The sequence below is a fragment of the Opisthocomus hoazin genome, chromosome 6, assembly GCF_030867145.1.
Source record: "Opisthocomus hoazin isolate bOpiHoa1 chromosome 6, bOpiHoa1.hap1, whole genome shotgun sequence".
NCBI classification, from domain to species: domain Eukaryota; kingdom Metazoa; phylum Chordata; class Aves; order Opisthocomiformes; family Opisthocomidae; genus Opisthocomus; species Opisthocomus hoazin.
Window position 1 is genome coordinate 51302027 of NC_134419.1, and position 19557 is coordinate 51321583.

Genomic DNA, 19557 nt, shown 5'->3' on the forward strand with positions numbered 1-19557 from the left:
TTACTGCTGTTCCTGTAGAGTAAACTGGAGCAAAAGCAATACCGGCATCCGTACAACCTAGACGCAGTTTGCCTGCTGTTGTAGTTAATAAATCTCGTAAGGTTGAGCCCTGCTCGTTGTTCTGGGACGCAGCAGGGGAGCTTTTACAGTTTTGGGTCTCCAAATTATCCTGGTCTTTCTCTTCCTTTGAATGTTTTCCAGAAGGACATTCTTTGTTCTCTAAAAGAAAAATAGTCATTAGGAGCTGACACTGTTGTATCACAATGCAGACATAGGAACAGCACCAGTATCCTGCGCTTTATAGCGGTGGCAATATACTGTAGCACTAGTGCTTTATTCACCTGAAAACACACCAGAGGTGAACTAGATCCTTCAAAATGCAGTCAAACAGCGTGACCATGAAAAGGCCTCCCCCAGCATCTCAGACATGCGGCTGAGTCAGCACCTGATGCAAATGAGAGATGCTGTTGCTGGAAATACTGCCACATTACACATGCATTCCACCAGTGGCTCTTCTGGGAACAGATTCTGATGCTACCAGGAGAAGGCATTGCAGTTTCAAGATTAAAATTAAGGGGGAAAAGAACATAATTATTTTTTTTTGTTCAGCAGACAACTGTGTGAATTTTTCCTAATTAATTCAATTACGTATCACTGGTGCCCCCAAAGTCATGGACATTATATGACAATTTCAAACATGTACCTTTCTTCTCTTCTCTGGCTTTCTGCTCTGCAAGATCAGCTAACCAATGCAGCGGTGACTGGGATTCAGGTGGTGTTAACTTGCTGTCTGTGCTTACATCACTCCTTGGACTTGCATTACCATTTGTCTCAGACTTCTGAGGAGTATTCTGCTGCTGAGACTCAGGCATGCACAGAGAAATTTTATTACTGTGATTAAGCACATTCTGCAAAACCTGTAAAGAATGAATGAATACATTTTTAAGTATGTAACTTTGATTTAATGTATTTCAAAGACAAGGCTAGCATTTAACCATTGTATATTCAAATTAAAACACAACTGGTACTATTCAAATATAAAAATCCACAAGAATCAGAACACCTGAACAAACTGCAATGTATACACCCATGTCAGACTCACCTGAGACACACCATTCATTGCAGGGAGCTTGCCAGCTTGCGTACTCTGCTTGCTGGTACACTGACAATGGGATTTAATTTCAAATTTTTCTCTAATGTTGTGCATAGCATCTAGAAGATCTGTCAAAACTAGCAGACAAGAAAAAAAAACATCAGCAGCTCACTCTCAATCCTTTTGTGGCCCTCTTTATAATACACACACTGTGATGCTAAAATGCTACCTCCAAATCTTTTTAAAAGTTAAAGTATTAAAAATGCTAAATTTACTGCTCAAATATACTACAGAAAGACTCTCCAGTTTACCTTAAAGCTTGTGCAGAAAGAGACAAGGTCTTTAATTAAATAATTGCACACTACTCTTCTGAATAATCTAACCTTCACTCTGCATTCCCATTGCATGGCACACACCAAGCAAGCCAGTCATTCATTATTTACTCCTCGTTGTTCAACGGGTGCATCATTGCTTCATTCAATAAAGCTGTCAAACTACAGAGTGAAGTGAGCCACGTCTTGACAAAAAAAACTAGTACGTGATCGTGTAATTTAAGGCTGTTTGGTAATGGGTAGGCGCAGAAGAACAAAACTAGGGTTACGCAGGCAGTCTTCACTGTGCTGTTTCCACATGAGTGGTTCACTTCACAGTTTAAATTTGAAATCAGTTTCAGTCTGGAACCTGTTCTGGGGAATGTCACAATTTGAATTTATTTTGGAACCTAACCAACCTTCACTTCTACCTGAACCAACATGCAACAACCCATAAAATAATGACTGGATCTGCATTTCCAGCTTAAAATAACTTGGGAATTTACTTAACAAGTTTAAGGGCACGCCTGAGTTTTCTGTTCTGTGCTCTGCATCAACACTGCCAGAGATCACAAGCAAAGTTGCACTAACAACAACAACTACACCCAACTACACCTAACTGCACTTCTTCATAAAACTTAATTGATTCTAAGAAAAATTCTGAATTTAGCTGGGTTTAGGATTACTGCTTAGTTTTTCATTTATCACAAGTTCCTTCACTGCATTTTGCTTTAAGATGCTCAATCAGATGTCCAACCAAACCCACACATGAATCTTTTCTTTTTTGGGTGGGCGAGGGGACAAATAATAGTAAAAAGCAAATCCCCATAGATCTGTTGCCACATAACACTCTTCAGCAGTACTATTCTAAGATCTTTTAACAGCTAAGGTGAGATTTGTTCAGTACATTCTGTCCAGTTTATTCTGCTCTGAAAACGTACAAACCAGTCACAACAAACACCCTGAATTTCTTCACTGCCTGTCCCCAAAACCCCTTCAGACATCTGTCAGCATATTCCTCTTTCTCTCTTCATCTTCTGTGCCCCTTGCCGTTAACTGCCCAGGATCACTTGCCTTCCTGCAATGACTTGACACAATCTGCAGGTCTTCAAATGGAAAACAAGAAGTTTCAAGAAACAACTCTGGCCTCTCTTCACAGAAAGACCTGGGAAAACACACATCCTGCTTGTTCGCAGGTGGCCTTACCGGAGCCTGGAATAATCTGTGTTGGCATCAGGTGTTTGTGATCATGAGGCTGTCCCTTCACACACTTCATCCAGGCATATAACTCCTTATCTGCAAAATAACATCGCCAATTGTTTTACTTCATTTACAGAGGTAAACAGACAGAGCTAACTAACATTTTTCAGACTTGTTTCAATTAGAAATGGTTTTCTACACATATTGTAAGTCTTCTGTCCTGGTGTCCCGCGTGACAAAGATGTGCATACAACAGCTACTTTTCACAATAAGGAAAAGAATAAGGAGTTTCAACAATACTGAAATAGCAGCATCTGTAACACAGACCCTTGCCAATAACCTCTGAAGTTTTGAAGTATATTCCCTTTATTACATTTAGTGAGTTGCCAATTTAAAATAAGCCGAAATCCTTTAATTGCTGTTAAGGCAGTGAGAGTCCCTTGATGAATTCCAACGTGGAAAAAAGGCACCATTAGGCTGCGCCTGTATGGTTAATTTAATTTGATACAATTCACGCTCCAAGTGAAAGTTGCTGCCCTCAACCAGAAAGGCCCAAACAAGCCGAAAAGATGAACTTTTAACCAAACCAATTCTCTGATTTGGCCTACCATGCAGCCGCACGATGCTACTGGTGGCACAAAGGAGAGGGAAGTTGCATCACGGATTTATGTCAGATTAAAGAAACCATAAAACCGCAAGTGTGTAGGTACTGGTTGAAAAATGTCTGCGGCAGCCAAGAGGGCCTAACTGGTACAAGAGAGAGGCTTTCACTGAAGCTTCAGGAAGACTGTCCCTGCCAGAAAAATATGCAGTATAAAGACAAGACAGAGGAAGAACAAGAGTAAAAAATGTCTGGCCAAGCAACTGGTCACCTATCTGCTATGCGATTAGAGGGCATAAATAGGAATGTAGTTTCTCTCTCAATCCCCAGTCTTGTATCCTATGCACTGAATTGCTAGTTTTAAGAGACTCTTCAAATCTTTTTACTGGTTTGTTCATCTTTAGCAATGTAAACTAAGGAGTACACTAAAGGAAGCATTTAGCACATTTAAAGCATCATTTTCTTACACTGTAATAGATACACAATGTATTAAGTGTTCCTTTCAGAGAAGTATTAGATTTGTTAGCTATTTTGTAGTTTTTGCAACTCCTACAACATTGAAATACGTAACTGGTCATAAACACAAACCACATCAAAGAATAAAATAACATGTATCTACTGAACGTATTTTATCACTGAAATGCCATAACATGGCATTCCACTTGATGGTGCCATGAACTGTCTGAAGGTAACAATGGATGCACATTCATTCATTCATGTAGTAAAGTAATGAGAGAAGACACTGATAAATATCTGAAGATGGAATATTTAAACCTCTAACATTTCTGCTAAAGCAGGGGTAAGCCAGTGTATTCTCTGGTACATTTAGAAACTGTAAAAATAACTACCGGTTCCAGGAAAAACTGGTGTAATATAAAGTGCTATTATACAGAGATGGGTGGGTGGTTCTGAACTGAGTGCCAAAGGAGAGATACAGTCCCCACAAATCCTACAGCATCATTAGATACAAAGCTGCAGAGAGGCACGCTACCATGCTATTGCTTTTGCATGTAATGTTGTGATCAACAGCAGGGAGAAAATCTTCCCTGTTAGAAGACTGAAAAGAAGCCTGTTTCTACATACTGCTTTTTTAAGCTTTGAAGACATTTTACCAACATTTTCCTGGCTGGTTAACACGCAGACTATAAAAAGCCTCTGACTGCATGTTCCCACTAGGGTAAATCATGTTCGGCGTGTATCCCAAGCCACGTCAGAGGGATGCACACACAGACTCAAGCCAGTTAAGAGCTGCTGAAGCAGCTGCCAGCATTAAGGCATTATAATGACTGTTCTTGGTGTTTGAAAACAGTGACATCAGTCCCCTAGAAACTTCAGGCTTTGAAGGAAGTCTCTGGGAACATCCTATAACCGCAGTGTAGGAGGCCTCTCACTGCAAGCCAAGGACAAAGTGGATGAGTCTCTCAATTTATTAAAGATTTGCCATCTAACAGAAAACCTTATTTTACTAACATTTCACATTTGTGACATTATGCTGTTATGAAAAACACAAATTATTTTCAAAACAGTATTATACTTCAGTTCCTGGAGCAGTGTTTGACCGCACGACTGTGCCAGGGCACAATGCCTGCCACCCAGGGGAAGGAATCCCTTTTCAACAAGCAGCCTGAGCACCGGTGTCACAGCTGACGGCTGAATGACCACATCAATCTTTCAAGCCATGCCTCCTCTCAACCGCAACCAGGCGGAGTCACACAGAAACCCCAGGTTTGCAAGTCAGTCCTGTTATACTTCCCTACAGACTAAAGCAGACACTTCCATTAAAGCACAAGCATTAAACCGAGTACACGTGTAGGGTGCTGGATTGTGAAATCTCCATTAACACTCATTTTAAATACTATGTGAAGTATTTTTCTCAATTTTTTTTAATAATAAAAAGTAGGCTGTTAAGTCAGTATGACAAACCAGGTATTTCTGAAGAACTCCAATTGAGGGAAGTAGTTGGTAACTGGGAAGTAGTTGGTAACTTCACGGTAACTCAGCAATGAGTTACCATAAAGCAGAGAGGTGTAATGAGGTGCCAGGCTCACAGCTAAGGAACAAGATTTAACCTTGAGGGGCAAGGCACAAGCAATCCAAGACAATCCACACAAAAAGACTGAAAAGCGGACAAACACTTAAAATAGCCCCCACGGCAGTTGCTTTTTGAATGACTGATTCATCTACTGAGAAAAAAAGGAGGCGAAAAAGATCTAAAAGAAAGCAAAACACCCAAGCAGCAATTTAAGACTTTACAGAAAGGCAGTTACACTAGTCGATCAGCAGCTCTACAACAAATGAGAATACACAGCCTATACAATACTCTAGTTCATAAAGAACTGACCTCTAGAACTTTTTCTTTCCTTTGCCTTGTAACAATCTAGGCAGACCACAAATCCACATTTTTGGCAGACCCAATGAATATTAAATAATGTGGCTTCACATGCATCACACATCTCACGGACTCCTCTCACTGCTCTCTTCCATGCAATTTTGGCTGAAATACAAAATAAGCAGAATAAAAGGACTGAAATTTAAATGCAAAGCACAGAATGAATAGTCTTCATAGATGAAGCATTGTAATTCTCCCCTCAGACACAACTGGGTGTGGGGGAAGGCAATCCTTCATCAACAGACCATCAACATCCACCCCCTTAGTTGCATTACACAGCAGCCCCATCAATGTTACTATCAATGCACTGTAAAGAAATTAAAGCATCCAAAAAACACAGTCTAAAGTAATACAGAAAGAATATTCCTGCTCAGCACGAGTGGGTTACAAGTACGACGAAGAACTTCTTTAACATACACTTTTAACGCTGTGTAATGAAGATAGCCGGGTTTTTCACCCGAGCGCCTATTGGACACCAATTTAATCTCAAGGGCACCCAAACTGCATGAATCAGATGGTTAACGTCAGCAGGAGGGGAGGGAGATGCCTGTTCCGGAAAACCTGGCTAGTACTTCTGCTTTCTGCCCCACCTCCTCCTTGTGTTGCGTGGGATTAGCAGAGCCACCAGCCCGTTTAAAGCCTGTGCCCATCTGCTATGGGCCATTAGCAGAGCCACCAGCCCGTTTAAAGCCTGTGCCCATCTGCTATGGGCCAGAAGGATGGACTAACTGCGGCTTTGGTGGGGAGGAGGCGATGGTGTCAGCACACACCCCGCAGGGCCCACGCTGTCCCGCTATTCTCCTTTGTTTTGGGAAGGAGACACGTCAGGAACACAGCGTCTGTTGGCAGGAGATGGTACCTGGCTCGCTGTGGACCTTGGCTTGCAGCTGGCTGTTCTGGCCCGAGAGCTGGAGGCCAAGCTGGGAAGCGAGCCTGCTCCAATCCCAACAGCAGCCTGGCCCAGCACAGCCACCAGCGCAGGGAGGGGGAACGGGCTGGCCCACTGAGGAAGGTCCCTGCCCCTTCCTGACATACCCTCTCACAAAACAACCTAGGGAACTCCAACGCGACAGTCCAGTGGACAGAGCTACTCAAAAGGAAGCAACGGGTCATGATGGACACAAACGCTCGAGTAAAACTGCAGAACGCTTGAGAGAGCATTTGAGATTTCCTCACCGTCTTTTTTCACCCAGGACATGGCCGTTTTCTCAGACGTTACTAACTGACAAAATTTATCACCTATGATATCCAGAATGTATTTAGAAGTTTCTAGGTCCAGTTCATCATCTTCATAGTTTTCATGTGTCCATAAACTCAGCGCTTCATCATCATATTGATCAGGAGAGGAGAAACCGTCTATCCTAACCACTCCGTTCTTACTGAAAGATAACCTAAAAATCAAAAGATAGCTTAACCGCATGTATCATTATATTCCACGACTTACCATTTATTAATTTACCTTACTGCTTATGCCTTGCAACAAGTAAGTTTTCTTTACCTGCCTGCCATATTTTTTAATTTAAAAATAAATCCTACTGCCAAAAATGGTTTGAAAACAACCACTAAGGAAATATAAAAACTAATTTTTTAAGCAATTTTTGCATTCAGTTCACTCATCATCTCTCTCTGTAACATTTATTACTGTTTTAAAAATTCAGACAGGAAAAGTCTATCTTTTTTTTTTTTTGTGCTAAAGTTTGGTTCCACCTATTCCTCACCTTTAATTTTCAGAGTGTCTGTGACAGCAATAACTCTGTCTGACTCATATGTTACAGATCTATCCTGATGCTCTCCTGCTCAGAAAACAGGAGTTTGAACACTATACGCAAGTCTTTCTAGGAGGAACAAATCTCTAATGCAAGATAACATTTTTGTACCCATTAATTTCTGACCTTTAAAATAACTAAAGGCTTTCCTGTTATCCCACCCTATACCATTCCACTAACCCTGCCCATATTTAGCCTACTTTTAAGCAGTAACAATTAATTGTCCCATCTTGCATAATAGAGGATAATTCATTACACATATGCAATTATTAGAATAGTTATGGAATTTTACAGCAAAACCAGTTAAACAGTCCTCAATTCAGAACTAAGCACCAAAAATTGCATCTAGATATGTATTTAATGAGCAAGAGGAAATGATGAATTTTCAGTTACAATAACAACTTCCAAGAGTAGTCAAACTTTGTTTACAATTCAAGCCCTACTATCTAAACACAATGAAATTAATTGAACTGCTGTAAAATCTACCACAATATATTCAAAACCTTCATATTTTTAAATTCCATAACTGTGTTTTAAAATGCTGGCTGATGTCACTGACTTCTCTCCTTTATACAGGAGAAAAAAAGCCCCAAACTCCGACACTGCCGCATTAGGAAGCCAGTATTCTTACACAGAAGGTATTCCAAGTCTAGCCTTGAAATGCTTCCTGCAGGACTATCAAGTCTTGTAACTTCATTACAAAAGATTAAACCCAATCTAGGGAACAATTTCCTGTCCAAACAGCACTGGATATATACTGATAGTACAGCCCATGCACAAATTAAAGCCGTTTTGTTCTGTGTCGATGCCTATGCTGCCTGCACCACCTATGGTATGCCGTATCCTGGGAAACTTTCTTCCCGACTTGTGAGTTTTCCTTGATTTGCCATTGATTGTGAAAAAGGAGATCACAACTCCTCTGTCCTCAGAAAACTCCCAGAAAACCTTGAGCAGCATTCCCACCGTATACTGGCATAAGAACAACTACGAGTAAGTGCAACTTTGCGGTTGTACCACTTGTCCAGAATAACCGAAGCTTGCCTTTTGAAAATCCCACTTCAAATGTCAGACACCTGTGTAATGGTGATGTGCTGTATTTTCTGCTTACCTAAGGTACACTGGGCAGCTGTTCTGATGTCTTTGCTATAAAGCTTTAAAGAGCAACGAAGCCAATCCACAAAAGAAGTAAGAAATACAAATGTAATTACTGTTAAATTAGACAGCGTCTTTTATCAGGCAGACTGACTGAGCCAGAAAAATCAGACAAGCTTTCAAGCATGCAAGTTCTTTGTCAGTACTATTTTTAAAACACCACATTCTCAGGAAAACAGCTGTACTTACCGCCGAAAGTAGTAAAATCTACAAAATACTGGTGAGTGAGTTGGTTCTTCTCCTTTCTTACTTCTTATTAACCTACATTCTCTGCATTTTTGCAAGTTTGGTCCTATTTCAGAACAAGAATCATCCTGCAAAAAGGACTCTCCCGTTTGCTTCAGCTTCTTTACTTTGCGCCAATCTTTTAACACTGAGCGAGGTATACCAGCTGCAAAAGGAAGGAGTTTCAAGTGAGGCACTGGCAGCTCTTATTCGCAGAACCCAGTCAAATCAGTCACTGTCCATCATTTCTGAAAGCACATTTGTTACGTGCATAACACATTTCATTACTACTTCTATTTGTCCACCTGTCAGCACCAAAACACCAAAGTTTAAAAAGAACAGCTACCAATTAGACTTCTACAGGCAAAAGCACAGTGAACTACCTGCTGAGCTACCAGGAATACCTAGGACACCGTGTTTTCTCTTACATTAGGTGTATTACTCACCACATATTCCACTAAAATCATCTTCAGAATCTCATTCTTACAAAACAAGCAAAGAAATAAATACCCCAAGAAAGGTCTGAATTGCTTCAAGGGAAGATGTATGCAAAAAAGGCAACAATTTAATGACTGAGAGCATAAAAAAAAAATCCTACTTCTTCAAAATTTAATTTTGCTTAGGGATGCAGATACGATTACAGAAGAGCAGCTCTATTCACACGCAACTGATCTGAACTTAAATGCAAGATATTCAGCATAAGGAAGAACAGACATCCACCTACGCTCTGTAAAGGTGGTCAGCTTCGCAAGGCTACGCAATACAATTCTATTTCAATATGAAAGTCAGCAGACCCAACACCAAGTAACACAAGGAGCAAATCTATTGAGTAATATGTGCAATTTTCACATATGCATTTGGAAACTGAACCCTGCTGTTATTTAACCAGGCTTTCATTTTAATGCCTTTTAAAAGTGGCATCAGTTTTAGCTGCACACAGATAAGAGTACCTGTCATTTCATCTACCACTGCTCTTGAAAGTTCATGTCCTGTAAACAGGGATCTGATCTAGGGTGACAGAGAGGTCAAGGTGCTAACTTTGGACTTGGTACCTGGGTTCAGATCTGTATTTTGCCAGAGACGACTTGTGCAAACTTTGCAAATGACATACTGCCTGTGCCTCAGTTCATGGCCTCCAAAATGCACTCCCAACTCAAGCGAGGAACATGATGGTAACCGGATTAAAACTTGGGGAGTTGAAAAGGCCAAAGTACAGGTGCGCTAGTCCCAAACAGTGTTTTCTGCCTTCGAACCAGAGATCCTGGGAGTCATCTGGGAGCTGCTACACTTCAAGCTCTGTGGGCAGGAACTTAGAAGACTCCCAGTGCTTGCGGGCCTGTAAAACGCCTTTGCTTCGCAGGAGGGAGCCTTGCAGCCTGGAGCTCTGAGTGCTCTGGCCAGCACACAGGCTCCTGCGGCCAGCCAAAACAGCGACGGGACAAAGCAGTTTCCAACCCTGGCAGTATCCAGATATCACTCACATTGAGAAACTGCCACCAAACCTGAAATCCTGCAGCACAGGTATCTTCAGCCACCTCCATGGAGCCCAGGCAGCTGCCTTTCCTGAAACCTCCTCAAGGCTGACTACATTTTTGTATAGATCTTTGTGGAAAGTCCTTTTCATAAGAAAATCTTCAACCAGCTCTCTTCAGGCATTGTAATGAAGCTCCCACAAGAGAAACGGACAGAAAGACCCCCAGGTCTATTAAGATTTCACAGGAGGATGGCAAGCACAAGAAGCTGCTGCCACGGGACAGGCCCAGCCTGTTAACATGCAGGCCACACACTGTGCGACTCGCAGCAGAACGTAATACCAACTCTTACCCGTTTCCCAACCTAAGTTCCATGAAACAGTTCCATAAGGTATTATCATATATCACTTCCATAGTCAGCTAACACTGGCCAACACAAGTGACTGCCTGCCCTTAACTTAGATAAGCAATCCTTCTACACCAAACCCACAAAAAACATCTTTAGCAACAAAACAAAGGTCATAAAGACCTAACATGTTACACATGTATTATTTACAGTTCACTTTAAGAAGTGAAACCGAGAAAGACTTTATAGGCATGTTCTCCTTGATCTCCCCTTTAGTTGGGACAAAAAGAAAAAAAAAAAGTAATACTACTATCACTGGACCCAAACCAGAATACCTCAGACAGATGGCAACACTTCCAGCACCCAGTATGACCCAGGGATCAAGTACTCTCAGACACCAGAAGAGTAACTTTATATGCTAGGCAGTGAAAAGCCAGAGAATGTAATTACAGGGAGCAGCACTCATTTTCTTACTACTTGTACTTAAAAATTATTGCGAAAAGTAATTTAACGTTAGACTTTCTCATACTCAACCAGAACAAAGACAAAAGAACAGTCCTTGGAGAAAAATAAATTGGGATAAAAAATAAGGTAAGTTCCTAAATAAAATCCCTCATGTTGGCAGACCAGTTTCTCTTTTCAGATAAATCTACTTACAATCTGCTACATGCTACAGCATTACATTTAAATTGAAATTTGTATTTCCCTAGAACTCTTTCTTCCTTAACAAGAGGGATGTTAACATCATGTAATACACATGCTAGTTAGGAGTGTGAAATTACTCTCCTTCAAATCTTTCATTAAATTAACCACATCATAACAGAGTGGCATCAGGCTCTCAAGGAACTGCCTTCTGGCTTCCTGATCAAAGGATGAATTGAAGTCCAACAACACAGAATCTCTCCCCCAAGTAGTGCTCTAAAGATAAATAATTAGATCTTTTTTAAACAAAAAACAAAAATCTCAAGACAAGTGGCACAACTATATACACGTCTGTTGAATTCTGAAGGACAGCATAAACTAGTTTGTTTACTGCTTATTTTTAGGCCAAGAACCAGTCTGTTAACACATATATACAAAATGCTGAATTTCTTAAACCAGGATATTTCACATGGCCTCAAGACAAATAAATCTGGACCTACTCACTCACACAAGCATGCTTTTGAACTCTCCTCCCAGATATCATGCACGACAAACCCTCCAGGATTAACAGTTAGACTTCACATTAGTCTGCCTCTTCCAAATCAGACTAATATACTCACTGCTGTTACCGCCGCTCTGTAACTTCAGTTTGCTTTTTTCTTTGGCACTCCTGCTAAGAACACCATTCGGTTTTACTTCTTCCTCTGTATCACCCTTTTTTTTCTGCAAATCATTCTGTTTCTTTTTGTAAGTTGGCTTGGGCTGCCGTTTAGTCCTTTGCTCTGACTTGCTCTCACTTTCATCAGAGTCTCCGCTTTCAGAGCCAGACTCGTAAGTCCGTTTTGCTTTTCTCCTAGGGTGCTTATCTTCCTTCGCAAACTTATCTGCCAAGATTTTACTATCTATGTTATTTTGCAAATCATTTGATGTAGAAGCTATTAAATTGACAGTACAGGGCTTAATAATTTCTGAAACACTATTCCCTGAATTTTCTTTTTTATTAGTGTTTTTATCTTCCTCCGAATGTCTTGTTAGCCAAGCCTTTTTCAGCTTAGTGTGGTAGTTTGGCTGACTCGTCTGGGAAGCTTGCCCACTGCCAACAGAGTTCGCTTTGTTTATTGTATTACAGACGATAGCACTGTCTAGGGAGAGAGAGGTTGAAAATGTCTGATTTTTCACAGAGCTGGACTCGGTCTCACTGGTGTTACTACTTTTAAACTGAGCTGCAGCCAAGGCTGCCTTATGCTTTTTCAAATGGACAAAGTCAGTGGAGGTGGAGAATCCCGAGCTGGGCTGAGCAGTGCTGCCTGTCTTGCCAGCAGCTGGTGTAACCGGAGCTGGAGTGCTGACCTTGCATTCCTGGGTCTGCGCCACGGCCTGACTTGCCGCTCTCGAGGCAGTACATTCCAGCGGTGCGCAGGCCAAGACCGTGTTCGATAAGGAGTAAGTCACTTCTGAACTACCCCAACTTGACACGCTGGTAGTTGTTGCTGCTGATGCGGTGACATCCGTTTTGGTACTGCAGATCATAGTTGTGGTAGGGGTGACAGCACAAGGAATGCTGCCTTGCGAGACAGCTGGAAATTTCTTTTCATACTGTGTGCGAGCACTGTCTGAGTTCATATTTGGCAGAATGATTCTTCCAGTCTCCCTGGCTTCCGCTGTTTTCAGGCAATCTGCTTGATTTGTCACAGCTGAAGATCTCTCACTAACTCGTTCTTTGGAAGCAGACTGCATTACTGGTACGCTATCGTATTTCGTGCTAGAAGGAGGACGCACAATAACAGACGCTGTAGCGGACTGTGACTTTCCGCTCATTCTTTCAACATGCCAATCGACTTTTTCATTATTGGGGGCATTACTGGACTTCCACATGTCTGATAAATTCTGCTCAGAAGTGCCCTTGTAAACAGTCTGAGCTTCCTTAGGCTCAGGCACTAAAGTTGGTGGTTTCTGCAACTCCTGTATTTTGCCACCACCAGCATTAACGGGTTGAACGGGGGTTAGAGTCGGAGGTGAAAGGCTGCTATAGCTGCTTTCCTTCTTCTCCAGGTTCTGGTGCACAGGGGGGTGAAACACAGGGGCTCTATGCAAGGCAGGCATACTCCGGAGTGTATTTGAAGAAGAGACTGACAACTGAGTAGGGCTCCTGCTGTCACTTCTAAAAGAATTTACTGAGTGAGACTGCACTGACTGTGCAAGCTGCTCAGGTATCTTGCCTGCAGAGCCTTCACTCTCTGGTTGGTGCTTAATTAAAGGTGGAGGTTTTGAAAGCGAAGAAATGTATGAAGGAAGAGACTGGGGACTAGCTGCTGTTGAAGGACAATTAGTTTGCTTATCAACATATGTACTCGAAGCTTCCTTTGACGGGTATGATCTTGGCGGTTCATTTACTACACTGTTAGACAAGGTGGTGAAGTAGTTGCTCTGTGGCAAGCTCTGTGGAACAGAATGCTTCATTTTATACAGTTCTGACACAGAGCGTTCATTGTCTTTGTCATATTTTACTGAATGGCTTTTGGGGCTTGAAGACAAGGATGTTACCCTGGAATAGTTCTCTCTCTCTCCCTCCAGTGCCTTTATTTTAGCTGTAAAAGGAGCAACTTCAATACTTTCTTGGAGTATCCGTCTGTGTTCTTCTTTGTATTTGCTCAGTCGCTCCCCAGTCTCCTGCGGTGGCCTTGGCAGCTGGTTCAACACTGGATCTGCAAAATGTCTGTGCATATGGCTCTCCTTTGCTGTCTGCGTTCTGCTTTGCTCTAGCTCTGTCTTCACTGGTGCAGTTGTAACGGAACGTAAAGGCTCAATAAACGCTTTCCTCTCCAGTTCTCTGTTTGAAAACGGTTAAGCAGACACAGGTTAGTGTGAATGTAGCGCAATGTGCTAAACAAAAGACCTTTCCTCCCGCGCTCCAAAGTTATCTATTAACACAAAATAAACTTTTCTTTATATTAGGTACAATTTTCAAAAGTCTACAGATGACTCAGGAACTCAAGCACCATTCCAAGTCAACAGGGCAGAGTCTGTTTTGCAGCACACTGACAAGCTTTTCTTTATCACAAGCACCCACTTTTACACATGAACTAAAAGGAAGCTAGAACACAGCAACAGCTGCTGAAACGTACCCTTCTCACACAGAGTTTAACAACAAACTTACTCCTTGTGGTGCTCTACGATACTTTTGGACAGCGGTGGGCTGGAATGCGCTGTCAGTTTGAGAGGCCGAAGGGGATCTGCACTGGACGGTCGCACAGGAATGTGACTCAGTAAACCAAGGCTGTCAGCTGAGGTCACTGGGGTGGGCTGGTGTAACCACGGACTGGGAGTGTTCTGTTAACACCAACCAAAACAGAACAAATAAAATCAGATTTCAAAATAATCATGGGACCACAAGAGTTACTGTACCAAGTCCTACCAATGATCAGAGTGAACAAATGTAGTTAGGCATCAAATCACACACAGTAAATAAAATTTAACATTTTAAGTCACTTTTTGATCAACTGGAACATCTGATTGTACTTCCCCAGCACTTGCCACATACAAAATAGTTTACACATTTCAGAAGCATTCTTAGAACCGTTTAATATTCAAATATTCAGCATGAATTGGCAATTCCAGAATGGCACCTCAAGCTCATCAAAATTAGCAAACCAATGACAGTCTGACAGCACTTAACTTCAGTTACCAGTAAACAGACCATTAGCTCTCCAATGAATTGCAAGAAGTATTTCTTTCAAAAGACAAATACGGCTTCGTATTTCTGGAAAACAACTTCATCTCCAGCTTTGTAACAAATTTCAATATAAGGGAGAGAAATGTCTCTCCTGGATGGTTCCTCTCCTCCCCCCAACCAAATGATTAAGCATAATAATCCTAATTAATCTGCTTTATTTTGCCAGGCACTTTTATTTGGCACAATTTCATCATCAGTACACTATTAACACCACAAACATACACGCCTGCCATACTTCACAGCACGGCAAATGCACAGTATGCACAATTTTGTGCTGTGGAGCTACATACTCAAAAGGTGGGCAATACCAACCTCGTTTACACACGCTGAGACTTATTAAACTGTTCTTTAATTGACTGCTGGGGTAACTTTCTATTTTCCTATCTTCTCTGAAACGTGCCTAACAACTCTGCAGAAAAGACAACGGGCAGCTCTCCGTCTCTCTCCCCTGAGACCTGCTTACAGGAAACACAGGCACAGGAGCGGAAAAGCAGGGCACTCTGTTGAAACCGTTCTCAAGCGCTGGGACAAGCCAAGCAGGGACTGGGACAAGGGTGATCAGAGTTCTCACACGCACCCCAAAGCCTCCTGGTGCTGCTCCACCCCTAACTGCTGGCACTGGCCAGAACTTCCTCTCCTCTGCTCCTCACCAGTCCACCCCTGTCCTCCTCCCCAGCCTTGGTGACTCCCAGTTGAGAACTGCTGCAGCGGAAGGGGAGCCAAGAGCTCTCAGGACACACGCATGCAGCACAGAATAGATTTGCAGGTGCTGTAACTTTCAAGTGCCGATTTCTCTACTTTTGAATATTTAAAGCAACCGCTTGGGTTTGTGTTAATAGTTTTAGCGCACAAGTTTCCTAGGCCAGGAGTTCCCACGCTGTGGTGAGTTCCCACGAATAGCCTGTAAGCTGTATTAAGGTATGATGCAAAAAAGGCCCGTCACTTTCTCCCTAGAGGAGCTGGGGAACACCTGCTCGAGCACCAAGCGTTGCTCAAACAAGCTTTGTGACTCCACCTGCAAGCATCTACGGCCCAGCCCAAAGACAGGAGCCGCCACAACCACCTGCAGACGGTAGGAAAAGGTGGGCTCAGGGGCACGCTGCCTTCAGTGCACAGACATGGCTCAGCCCTGAGCCGAGGGTGGCTGCTCCTGTTGCAGCTGAAACACAGATCCCTTTCTCCAATTGTGGCATCCATGCAAACCTATTTTGGAAACGCCCATTCTGGGTTTGTAAGACGTATTTAAAAAAGGCCTCCAGTGCAAGAGCCAAAAGACAAGTCACCACAAGACAACTGCCACATATCAACATAATTAAAAAGCTACGTGCCTCGGTATGCAGGGCTGCATGTTTCAGGCAGCCAAAGCGAAAAGAGAGTCTATCATAAGTTCTTCAAAATTGACTTCAGTATGGGTGGAGCAGGCAGAAACACGAAAAGATAAATCCACCTATAGTTTTCTCTTAGGCTTTCCTCCGCTACTGCATTTGACTCTATCGCATTTTAGATCAAACTGCCTTCGTATTACAAGGCCAACTCCAACTGTCTGTTTGGGAAAGACTTAGCCACAGTGGTTTGGCTTTTCTCAAGAATGAGGCTGGGGAAGAATAGCTTTCCCCATGATGAAAAAGAAAAAAATTTCTATAACCATTCAGAAACTCCAAGCTTTGACGCAAACGCTTGCAATTTGGCAGAAAGACCACTGTCAGTGACATGCCTTTTGTGGTCCCTGTGAAAAACTGCCCAAATTAGGCCAAGTTGTAAGCCTTTCAAAATCAGTACACACAAGCTCAGTGGAGGTTTGATTGAAGCTGGCAGTAAAGCTCTCCAAAGCTTCTGCCTGTGCTACACATGCTTCATCTTACACGGTTCTTCTAAGACGCCTGCAATGAGCATGGCGTATCCCAAGCCTGCAGGAGCTGAGAAAACTTTTCCTTAATTGCCACGTCTGCCTGCCAAACACCACTGCCGCACTGGGCGCTAGGCTGAAAACCAAATCATTTCTTCCGAGCTTTCAGTGGTTACACTCAGCACATAGACAGCAGAATCACCCTGACTTGAATACAGAGGAGTTGAAAGCAGATGGGAAGGCAGGGATGTGTGTCAACAGGAACAGAAGGGGAGAAAAAGATATGCCAAGAGAGGGTACACAGATAGGTGTAAAGACAAGAGAAATCGGTGTACAGCGCAAGAAAGATTTATAAATGCTAAGTATTTCAGAACTTCAGAACTTCCCACTGGATTTAGCACTCCTTCCGCCTCAGCCTTTCCCCATTACTTAGCCAGCATTCCTGAAATTTCACTGTGAAGACAATTCTCCTACCTCTCTTTGTATGTAACTTACCGAATGGTTTTCATAGCTTGATGTAGCAAACATTCAGCCAGTGGACCTGAGGTTCCAAACCAGCTGGTTGACCTCACTTGGTCATAAACTAAAAACAAACATTTCCTCTTACTTCAAAATATTTAGGAAATCACGGTCTGCAAGAACTCCCTACTCAGGCCCACTGTGAGACAGCGGTTACTACTGGATTTCCATTCCTAGTTCTGTGCCTAGTCAAAAAACCCACCATCACTGCGCACGTGGTGTGATACAAACTACCGAGTCTGCACCTCGAAAACCACTGCTGGGAGACACCAGCCCCAGCTAAACACGTCATTAAGAAAATGAGCTCAACTTACCCTTCTCAAGGAAGCCTCCGTGTTAACAGGATTTTCTGGGTGGACCCATTTGGAGGAGGGCAGACCGAGTCCTGAGTAAGCATGTGTTCCGTTTGGATACTGCCAAATAATTGGATAAAGCCCTAGCTGATTATAGGAAGCAGAAGGATGAGGTTGTCCAAGAAGATGTGGAGACTGGTGTTGTAACATCTGTTGCTGCTGCTGGTGTGCTAATGCCAAATGGCTTAAGCTGCTAGCATGAGCAGTCTCCAGTCGCGGATGGCCACCCAGCAAGGAGGCAGCAGGCACTCCGGGTAACACTGCAGGAAGTAGATGAGGGTGATGAACAGAATGGTGAGATGCGGTACTAAGGGGGTGAGTGTTAATAGCGGACAAGGGAGCCTGAGCTGAAGACCCAGCCAGCAGATGGGATGAACCAGTTAATGCAGGATGATGAGCGTTTGGGTTTAAACAGGTTCGGTGGGATGAGGAATGCAGAGGATAATTATGCTGATGCAAATAAGGTGAAATGTGATTAGTTCCTGTTTCTTGTCCGATCAGAGTGGGGTCCCTGTACACCGTGAAATGTTCGTTCTTGTCAATAATAAGAGGACTTTTAGTAGCTTCTAGAGCACTAACTCTAGCTGGAACTGGATGAAAACTAGACCTAGGCAAATCATGATCAGTTTTACTGGCTGACCTTGATAATCCAGTAGCATGGCTGTTTTGGGAACTAACCTTAGACTTCACAGTATCGGAAGATTGGGTGAATTTAGGCTTAACATCAGGTGACTTTGTTTTAGGATGATCAACTGAAGCACTAGGTTTTGACTTCACAGAATCAGGGACCGGACTTTGTTTATGCCGTTTACTCTCTTCTGCTAGAGAACCTACATTTAATGAAGACATAAACGAGCCATACTGCACTTTTTCTTTCTCAGGATTTAAGTGTTCATTTACAGATAATGTTTTTACAACCCCAGGTTGTATCAAATCCGTTTTGTTAACGACACTGCTAACCCAGCTTTGATCAGCTTCCTGTTTTCTTGCTTCAAGGAAATTTGCATTTGCAAACTGCTGTTTTAAATCACCAAAGGTGCTTGCAGCATTATCCTGGCTCTCTTTTTCAGAGTTGTTTTCATTAGTAATGTCAACAACACATTTTGGAGTATGAGGTCTGGGTACAAATTGCTCATTTTTTAATTCTGCAGTATGATGTTTTTCTGCATTGCACTCTTGAACATGTGGATCCTTGGCATTCTGCTCATAAGGTGTTGGCTGCTCTGCTGCATGGAGTGAAGATTTTTCCTGCTGATCTACGATGGATGACTTCATGCTTTCTGTCTCTTCATGTTTTCTATCCTCTTGTATTTCATCCCATGGAGACCGCCTATCTGTTAGTGTCTGTTCTACTCCCTCAACAGTTTGGGATTTTCCTTCTTCTCCATTTATCTTTGAAGTGTTCTTGCTTTTTAACTCATTTTCAGAATTTTGCTCTGAGGATGAATCTGTTAATCTTTTATTGGAAATTTCTGAGTCACTGCTCTCAGAGTAATCTGAGATATTGTCTGTCCGCAGTCTCTTCATATTTAATTTTTTTTCATCCTCTTCAGGTTTTCTTCTCTTACTAAGGAAGTGTTTATTTTTGTTTTTGGGGTTTTCTGTAAAAGATAAGAACATGTCTATCACATTTTCAGTCTAATACAGTTTAAAGAAGCTCTCCCTCCCTTTCCAATAACTGCTTTTACCTCCTCGGCCTATGTAATCGTATCTTTCTTCTTTCATCTTCTCTTCATCAGGCATGCTGCTATCAGAGCCTTTCCTCTTATTTGGCCGAGTATTCCTCTGTTGCTGGTGCTGGTGAGAGTTCTGTTTTGGTGCTGCAGTTTGGGAATTCATTGCTGGTCTGGGACTATTTGCTTGCGCACGCGTATAATGACCCTAAAAATAAATCTGTGATTAATGGACT

General features: G+C 42.4%; 1 protein-coding gene across 1 annotated transcript in view; it reads right to left on the reverse strand.

The window, feature by feature from the left end:
* Positions 1 to 19557, reverse strand: part of JMJD1C (jumonji domain containing 1C) — a 163320-nt gene that overhangs the window by 13649 nt on the left and 130114 nt on the right. The window contains exons 7-17 of the mRNA XM_075423086.1: positions 19337 to 19529; positions 17610 to 19249; positions 14355 to 14527; positions 11818 to 14027; positions 8702 to 8903; positions 6771 to 6985; positions 5547 to 5699; positions 2611 to 2700; positions 1103 to 1230; positions 704 to 917; positions 5 to 219 (exon numbers count right to left, since the gene is read on the reverse strand). Of these exons, the coding sequence (XP_075279201.1) occupies positions 5 to 219; positions 704 to 917; positions 1103 to 1230; positions 2611 to 2700; positions 5547 to 5699; positions 6771 to 6985; positions 8702 to 8903; positions 11818 to 14027; positions 14355 to 14527; positions 17610 to 19249; positions 19337 to 19529 (5433 nt within the window). The remainder of the gene's footprint in view (positions 1 to 4; positions 220 to 703; positions 918 to 1102; positions 1231 to 2610; positions 2701 to 5546; positions 5700 to 6770; positions 6986 to 8701; positions 8904 to 11817; positions 14028 to 14354; positions 14528 to 17609; positions 19250 to 19336; positions 19530 to 19557) is intronic.